This window comes from Solanum dulcamara, chromosome 12 (genome assembly GCF_947179165.1).
Source record: "Solanum dulcamara chromosome 12, daSolDulc1.2, whole genome shotgun sequence".
NCBI lineage: Eukaryota > Viridiplantae > Streptophyta > Magnoliopsida > Solanales > Solanaceae > Solanum > Solanum dulcamara.
Genome location: NC_077248.1, coordinates 26,402,387 through 26,412,072, shown reverse-complemented (window position 1 = coordinate 26,412,072; position 9,686 = coordinate 26,402,387). Strand labels below are relative to the sequence as shown.

Sequence of the window (9,686 nt, the reverse complement as noted above, 5' to 3'; positions counted from 1 at the left end):
GGGGTCATGGGTCATGAAAAAGGTTGACCCCATCCTCCTTAACTATGTATGGCTTTTCTTTCTCGTACTTTAGTAAGTCAGCATGTAAATGACCATCTCTCCGCAGATAAAAAACCAGAGTAGGCCAATTGAAAACCTTAATTCGAGAGATCAAACTAGTAAGGATAATATTGTAAAGTCGGAAAGGAAAAAATTCTGAAAGCGGTCGAAGTTTTACTACTGACTTTCTTGACTCTCTATTGAAAGATTTGAATCAAAACTCCTAGCGTACCATCACCATCCATCAATTGGATCCCCCTAGCTGCATGTATTCGGGCATTCTTGCTACGACCCCTGAGAGAAATAAATGAATTCCAAAGATCTTTGACAAATTTAAAGAGGGTTTTTCTGTACGTTCATCTCCTTTCTATTTCAACTTTTTTGAAAGGTGAAAAAGTAAGAAGCTAGACCGACTTGCTGTTAAATTAAAATCATAGTAAATTCCGGAAAAGATCAAACGAAGATCAGTTATTGATTTAAATTGGTCTAATTTGGAAAGGAGTAAGAAAAATTGAACATAGTTGTAACCTGTAAGCAAACAAAGTTACAATTTTGCACTTTTAAGTCTGATTTTTGTGAGTTGCGGCGGGCTAAAAGGATAACTGGCAAGCTACTGGTGTCTTAACACAGAACTCTAAACTCGAAGTTCTTATTCGGATCGTGCCGGCGGGTGACGATGAGTTTATCACTCATACAAGGCTACTCCTCGTCGGAGGAAGAAGAACAAGAACAAGAACCTCAGTACGACAAGTCTGACGACGACGAAAACGACCACGTTCCACAGAATCGTTACAAACCCTTTTTTAACCCTAACCCTTCCTCATCTTCCTTGCTCCCGTCTGCCCTTGACGCCTTCTCCGAAGTAAATAAATTTCCTTAGTAATTTACTTTTTTTAATTTGTGGATAGGGCAATAAGAAAGCTGTACCCTTTTCCATGTTATTATGTGAAATGCAGTTTGAAACATTTATGTTTGAAATTATTGGAGATTTCAGGACCGCCGGAGTTCTTGAACAACAGTGTTGAAGAAGCTGGAAAGGACGTGGATGGACAGCGACACGGTCGCCGTAAGTACAGCAGAAACAAGAATGATTTACCAGCTGGTATTTTTCTGTCTCCTACACTTCCCCTTAATGCTATTTTACATGAGGGAATTTGTTGTGTTGTTATTATACAATTTGGCTCATTTGGGCATAATTTTTTTAAAAGAGAGATTGGGACTTGAACAATTCATCATTATATTGCTCGTGGAATTTTTGTTACAAAATTAATGATTTGGTTCAGTAGTGCTCAGCAAGTCTTATCAGACATCTTGCAGGTGTAATACACCCAAAGCACAACTGACTCTAGCAAAACCCAAAGCGTGAAAGTTCTAAGGCTAAGTCGTCTGGCAAAGCTAATGTTATAACAAAAGTACGTTCATTACCTCTGTCCTCTGAGGTTTAGAAAAAAATTATGATCCAACTATCTTCATACATTTCAGTTTGCTGTCTAGATCATTAAAACGATGTATATTTTTAAGCATCAATTGAGAAGGAAAAACCTAATAATTAGCCTGTTTGGATTGACTTATTTTTAAGCGGCTTATAAGTTGAAAACTGCTTATATGTTTTTTTTTAAAAAAGTAGGTGGAAGCCAACTTTATTTTTTGACTTATAAGCTGTTTTCAACTTATAAACTGCTTAAAATAAGTTCATCCAAATAAACCCAACTATTTATTGGGGCTTATTTTAAGCACAAAATGACTTTAAGTTGGTCAGCCAAACACTCAAAAAAAGCTGAAAACTGCTTATAAGCCAATCCAAACGGCCTCAATATAAAATTAATACTTAATAGAGAGAGTGGAGAACACAGACAGACTTTTTCAGGAAAACTAGCCTTGTGAAGGGGCTTCGATGTGGTTATTTATCCTTGTAGCCATAACATAGAAAACCAAAGTGAATGCAACTTAAATAGCTTATAAGTAGAGCGTTCGTAGGTCTGGTTGAAGCCTGTTTGCAATCGAATGTTTTAACTTTGCATACTTCAGCATTTCAATCCTCTAAGGTAGAGAAGTAAATCCAAGAAAAAATTGATATTCCTCCAATGGTTATATGCTGAGAAGTCTTTTCTTCAAAATGGGGCATGATAAATTTTTGCACTAGGAAGCATCATTAGGTGTATAATTTTATCAACTACCATCAAAATATTTGTTCCTCTTCTTTGTCTAGTCATCTTTTTGCCAATAGAGGAGAATCTTTAATGGTCACAGTTTGTACATTTTCCTATTTTTTTGTTTTTAATCTTTCACCTTTATAGGTGCTGTAGTGGAGTCAAAGGCTCAGTTAGTAGGAATCCATGAGAGGGTGAGAAGCGATGTTGGTGGGGGCATCCTGAAGACAGCCACTGGTCAAGGAAATGCTTCTATTGGCACTGTACAAGGAAGCAAACTTATGGCAACTGCGAGCTATCCTGGTGCAGAAGATGCAGCAGAGCTTCTGAGGTATGGATTATCATTTCAATGGAGGGGTTTATTATCAGAATTTCAACTTTGAAAGTTGGAAATTGATTGCTAGAATTAGTTATTTTAATTGCAATATGATTGTTCATATATGTTTGGTATCTTAAATTTTCGTAACTTGGCACCCAATGGTGTGGCCTAGTGATTAATGAAGCGGGTTGAGAACCATGAGGTCTAAGGTTCAAATTCTAGAAGAGGCGAAAACACTAAGTAATTTTATGTATTTGTCCTAGAGTTGGTGGTAAAGTTGCTGCCATGTGACCAGGAGGTTACAGGTTCAAGCCTTGGAAACAGCCTCTGGCAGAAATGCAAGGTAAGGTTGCGTACAATAGACCTTTGTGGTCGGGCCCTTTCTCGGACCCTGCGTATAGCGGGAGCTTAAATGCACCGGGCTGCCCCTTGTCCTAGAGTTGGTGGACAGAGTTACCTGGTTCTTATCACTAGTGCGAGGTGCGAGGTGCGAGGTGCGAGGTGCGAGGTTCGAGGTTCGAGGTTCGAGGTGCGAGGTGCGAGGTGCGAGGTATCCCATGGAAGTAGTTGAGGTGTGCATAAGCTCGTGCAGATAGCACAATCATTAAAAAAAAATCTATAACATGTGTTCACTTTAGAAATGTGCGCTTCACCTCTCGCTTTGCGCTTCAAGCCCCTTGGACCTGTCCCTTTAATGCATTTTTCAATTCTAAAAACATTGGATGAGACAATTTTTATTTCAGAATGTAGTAAAATATTTGAAATACTTGGCACCCAATGGTGTAGCCTAGTGGTCAATGAAGTAAGTCAAGAACCTCATAGTCAAATCACAATGGAGACAAAACACTAAGTGATTTTTTCCCATCTGTCCAAAGCCTTGGTGGATAGAGCTACTCTGTACCTGTGTTGGTGGGATATGTGAAATAGTAGGTATCCCATGGTATTAGTTGAGGTGTGATCAAGCTTGCTTATATCTTGCATGATCTGTGGTACCTGCAGCTCAAACACCATGAGCTTAAGCCTCCCATATTAACTATGGTTCTTATGCTTCCCAAACCACAACTGATGTAGAATCTATGTCAAGAAGTGGACATACTACATCCTGGTTCACCCCTTTTGGGGTTGCTAGTGATGAATTTGGCGGTAGACCATCATGCATTAACTTGAATTTTTTTCCATGGCTACGTTTTGAATTCCATTTTTTTTTTGCTGCCGTCCAGGTAGGACAGTCCCTGCATTGTAAGAACTGTACCTCTGTTTATGATATTCTCACCTAGTATGTATTACTCCTTTTACTAGAGACAGCTGAATGAACTATTATTTTTCCTTCCCATTAGGATGTGGTGAGGATTATACATCTTTTTGTGACAATGTCACTATGTATGCTAGTGAATAGTTCTTTTTACTGAAATTTTGATTGCAATTTATTTACTATGCATCTTGTATTAGGATGTGCTTGACATGTGGAATTCCCAAAACATACACACACACAAGAGGGATGGTGTGCCCAGCGTGTGGTGATCGCCCTGTAAATTCTGATGAAGAGCCAGTCAAGAAGAAGGGGTCTACCGTCAAAGACAAGGAGAAAAATAAGAGGATGAAGGGGCAGTCATCCCATGCAACGTGGAAAAGTGAGACAGAAATGCATCTCCGCCAACAATTTGATTAGTCAAGTGTAAAACATGTTGGTCCAAAATATATGTAGGTCATCTAGTAGCATAATCGATCAACTATGTACTTATAGCAGCTGTACTCAGCTGAAGTGAACCTGGGAATTATGCGGTAATCTTGCAGCGATCTGCTTGAAGTGCATAACCTGTGTGATTTTGATTCTGGTCCGGCTTTAAAGCTAAGGTGCCACCACTTTGTTCGTTTTTCTCAAGTTGTTGCAGCGTAAAATTGGTTTTTGATACTTCTTGTTAGGAAGAAGCTGTGCAGTCAACATATGTCATGCTCTTTTGTTGTTTTCAATTTGGTGACTTGATTATACATTACGTAGGGATAATTTCTTGACTTATAATGAGGTTTGTTTCATAAAATTGCATGTCGTCTTTCAAATTACTAATCTTTGTTTTTACCCTTTAACAATCAAATTTATGCCTAATGGGGCAAAAGTTCTAAAAGCTTAAACAATGTCCGGACATAACTTGGTATGCAATCTTTTGCATATATGACGTGAAATGCAAATTTATTGAATAAGTTTTATCTGGTAAATGGTTCTCCTTAGATAAAATAGTTTACAGATCACAGATTCTCTTACATAAATATTACAACAATGCTTCTCTTATGATGATGTGACAGCCACATACAAAAAATAAAATAAAAATCGTGTAAGCTGTCATGTAAATGTATTGATCACTTCTTTTAACAGATCAGAACAACATATTTGTCATAAGCCAATTGTAACCTCCAAGATCCCCAACATGAGACGCTCTTCAACCGGGAGAGAGAGAGAGAGCGTGCACTAAGGCCAGTAGTCTATACATCACATAGCTTTCTAGCCATCACGAGCTCAACTGGGTAGAATTTAAATCGCAATTAGCAATTGAGGAGTCGCGGTTGCTACATATATTAACCCCTCATTTCTCTACCCCTAAAGCAAAACCATAGAACTGCTGTTTAGGTTAACTCCGCTATGCTGTCACTCTTAGATATGTTGGTAACTGCCCCTTCATTTCCACACTCTTATTCACCACAGGAAACAGCTTCATTTTTAGGACGACATTTTCACTTAGAACCGATAAAGCATGTTAAAGCAGCTTCCCCAGCATTATTGTCTTCCTGAAAATTCATATAAGCGCAGATTGAAGGGGAAAATAACAGCCTTGGATTTGGCTTGCAGTTTCTGAATTTGCCAAATCAAATACTTCATCAAATTTCAGTAAAACAATGTCTAAATCTGTTTGTTGTTATAACGTAAGCAGATCAAATTCCCAAACTAAAAAGAAAAGAAAAGAGAAGTGAGGAACCATTTACATAAATGTACTGCCTACACACTACAAAAAAGAAAATGGTGTAATGAACTAGTCCAAAGCTTGCAGTTATCAGAATTTCAGAAAATGCTTAGTTGTCAGATGAAATTAGTTCTTCGAAATCTGTATACAGAAGAATGGATTATTGTGCATGGATCCTGTGTGTTAAAATGCTGACCACAAAGATTTGATTTCATGATAAGAAAGAAACTGATCGTGAAAGCCCTTCAAGGAGATGCAACAAAATGGACGGGAAACATCTCTGATAAAACATAAAAAAATAAATATAAAATACCTTGTAACATAATGTTGATAAACCCTACACATGACGAAGCACGATGATTAATGTAGACACCACAGAGTCTCTAGGCTTTTTAAGTATTTATGGTCAGTTATCAGAAACTTCTCTCTAATTTAGCTGCAGTTTCTCCAAGACAGATGAAGTACTTAGCCATCATCAGCTGGCAACTCAGAGACGATGAACTGTTCATTCATTTGGCAGGATAAGGTTTGATCCACCAGAACGTCAAACATAGCGTAGTTAACATCAAGAAAAGCTTACCATGGAAGGGTACGAGGTGTTGTGTATGAGCCTGAAGACCTGAAGAGAAAATGTGCAATTGATCGATCTATAAGGTTTGTGTCTCTTTCCAAGTCCACATACCCTTTTTCCCTGCAATACAAACCATTAGACATTTCTGACCTAGGAATAACGTGGTCTCTGACTAAAGAAACAATGCAAATAGAATATGTCACCTATGACTGCTTCCAACTAAACCCACAGCCTCTCCCACCCCAACCAAAAGAGAATATTGAAGACCCCTAACTCGCTGACTTGTGTTTCCACCAACTTGTTCCACCTACTTCCTCCTTTTCTTTTTGAAACTCAAAAGGAAGAAAAAGAAGAATATCTATTTCCACAATCTTCACTAACATGACCCAACCCTTTTCTTAGCCTGGTAAGATTGAGCATAATAACTTTTATCTTTTAGCCAAGCTAGGACAAATGAATGCCTACCCCACCATTGTTTGGCGGAAAACATATACCTCTATATTACCATCCTGTCCATTGATATACCTCGCTAAATTTGTGAACATGAGATTTCTTAAGATACTCGGAATTGGAAAAGGTAGGAAAACAAATAAGATTAGGAATCGCATTCTAAATTAGAAACACACTACCTCCAACTAAATGAAAAATCATCAACTTCGAGGATAATCAAAGAAAATAAGAGAAACATGCAAACTTTGATAATTTTACCAATACAAGACACCTATTAATAGTTGTTAAACACTATACGCATGATATTTGTCAAAATCAGTGTGATATATCCTCACAACAGTCACCTGAAATAGGAGAGAATAGTACAACAACAACATTCCCAATGAGATCCCAAAAGTGGTGTCTGGGGAGGGTTTCAAGAGAGGTATAGGTAGGCTGAAGAAGTATTGAGGAGAGGTGATTAGACACGACATGACGCAGTTTCAACTTACAGAAGACATGATCTTAGATAGAAGGTTATGAAGGACACATATTAGGATAGGAGATTAGTTAGTTAGTTGAGTGTTGTCTTGCTTATTCCTCTTTACTGTTAGTAGTATTGCTCTTGTAGTTTCTTTTTCCTTTGAGTTTGGTCATTATTTGTGGTGTTTTACACGTTAATTATTGTTGTATTTTGTTATGACTACTGTTTAGGATGATTTGTTAGGTTATGTAGTATTTCTCCATGGTTGTCTTCATTTATGTTATTTCTCCCTATTCTACTTTGGACTATTTTTTCTTGAGCCGAGGGTCTATCAGAAACAACCTCTCTACCTCTAAGGTAGTGGTAAGGTCTGCATACATTCTACCCTCCCCAGACTCTATTTAGTGGGATTACATTGGGATTGTTGTTGTTGGGTCCGGGGAGGGTAGTATACCAAGACCTTACCTTTACCTCGTGGAGGTAGAGAGGCTATTTTCGGAAGATCATCGACTTTATTACAACAAATCAAAGCAGGTATAAAAGGGAAAAAAGAATGACAATGAAGAAAATATAGCAACTAGTCGAAAGAACAATAATAACAACAACATAGTGCGATAACTAAAGCACAAAAAACAAACATGATAAAGGAAATTGTAAAATTAGGTCTTAGAACTAACTCACACTTTAAAATCTAGCTCAACGGGAGGAGGATTGTCAAGCCTTATAATGAGGTCACATATCTCATTAACCACCGATGTGGACTTTTTCCATTCTTCAACACCCTACCTCACACTCAGGACTGGACATTTGGTGTGTGGGCAAATATAATGTGGGGGCCCAACATCAGGTGAGATAGGTACCCTCTAATACCATGTACAATTAGATGTTGGATCAAAAGGAGAATGAGTGTCCAAACCTTATAAGAAAACCACCCATCTCATTAACCATCTATGTGAGACTTTTTTTCATTGTTCAATAGAAATCAAAATCAATACATGGCAAGAATAAGTCTATTACTATGACAAGCAAAATTGTGCTACTCTCTATTCTTATATCCTGATCCACGACCTCCACACCCTGCTATCTAGGGACATGTCCTTACTAAGCTGAGGTTATATCATGTTCTGTCTAATTACCTATCCCAAATACTTCTTCAACCTACCTCCACCTCCCCTTGTACCCACTATATACAACCTCTCGCACCTCCTCACTAAGGCATTTACACTTCGACTCATCACATGACCAAATCATCTAAACTTTGATTTTATCATTTTGTTCCCACCTTGTCCTAGATATCTTCTTTCCTGATCCTATTGCTTCTAATATGTTCAAAATTCACCACTTCTACTTATTTCTATGGATTGTTGTGCACAATTTAAAGTTTATCATAGAATCTGAACAATTATACTCTATACTATAATCATGCTCTCTACAAAAACTTATTACCATTAGTGTTTATTGAAGACTCTTAGCAAAGATCAGCCTATAGATACCTAATTAATAAATCTAGCATAGACTCTTGAGAAGATTGAACAAAAGGTGTCTTTTAAGTGTTGGTTTTATTTTTTGATCACTTTAAATTGATCAAATGAGATTAAATGAAAAGTAGACTAGATTTGAGTAATGAAAGAATTTGGGGTGTATAATAATATATTTTGAAAATTTTGAAAAGTCTTCCTTTCCTTTTTAAATTTTAAATTTTGAAATTTCTCCCTTCATTATCTTTTTAATCTTCCTTTCTCTCTCCTTTCTCTTTTCAGATTTCTCTCTCCCTTATCTTCTTCTTTTTTCTTTCTTTCATTCTTCCTCTGTTTTCTTCTTCTTTATGATCATTGTTGCCGCCGTCATCGCCGTCGACGTTCATCATGTTTTATCACACTTCTCTTCTTTACAACAAATGTGCTATCTGTTGCAACAGATAGAAACAAATCCCTATCTGTTGCAACAAATGTCGTCGTCTGTTGCAACATATAGAACACCTATTGCAATAAATTGTTAACTTGCTACAATAGATGACTTACTTGTTGTAACAACTTCAGCGCTTGTTAGATGAAGGTGAGGGTGGTTATGGAGGCAAAGAAGGTATTGATGTTGGTGGTAAAAATGAAGGTAGAGGTGGTGGTTGCTATGGAGGCGATGATGGAGGAGAAGGAAGTGGCAATGGTGGTGGTGGAGGAAAAAAAAGAAGGAAATGGTGGTGGTGGAAGAGGAGGAAGTGGTGGTGATGGATGAACAATTGGTGGTGGTGGAGGTGATGACGGTGGCGGCAGAAAGGGAGGAGATGGTGGTGGGAGAAGGGTAGCCAAGCAATAGGTAAGGCATTTGAAAGAAAAGAAGAAACAGTCAACCCTTTCTTATTGAACCATGAAGCCTCATTTGGCATGTGAACTCTAATTCTGTACTGCTCGGGAAATGGACTATGAAAAAGATCGGGGGTGGATTTATAGGGTAAATTAAGTTGCACATGAACTCATGGTCTCTCTGCAAAACTAGGTATTTTATATATATATTTTCTAAAATTTGATATAATATTATCCACAAACACCCATGCTCTAAGAAGGCTAAAAAGTGAACTTGATTGAATGTTGTGTTATTTACCTAGAGGCATAGGGATCAATTCCCACTTAATATATTTTTTCTCTCTTTTCTTAATAGTGTACCTATGTTTTAAAGATCCTAGATTCACCTCTGACAAAAACAATGATTGAATGAACAACTTTTTGAAAGGTTGTTTGGTTCA

At 37.6% G+C, this 9,686-nt stretch overlaps 1 protein-coding gene across 1 annotated transcript; it reads left to right on the top strand.

The window, feature by feature from the left end:
• Positions 1-535: 535 nt before the first annotated feature.
• LOC129877499 (uncharacterized) lies at positions 536-4,519 on the top strand. The gene is made up of 4 exons (XM_055953011.1): positions 536-901; positions 1,027-1,141; positions 2,337-2,520; positions 3,958-4,519. Exons 1-4 carry the CDS (start codon positions 716-718, stop codon positions 4,175-4,177), a joined length of 705 nt encoding a protein of 234 aa, XP_055808986.1. The 5' UTR covers positions 536-715; the 3' UTR covers positions 4,178-4,519.
• The last annotated feature ends 5,167 nt before the right edge of the window (positions 4,520-9,686 follow it).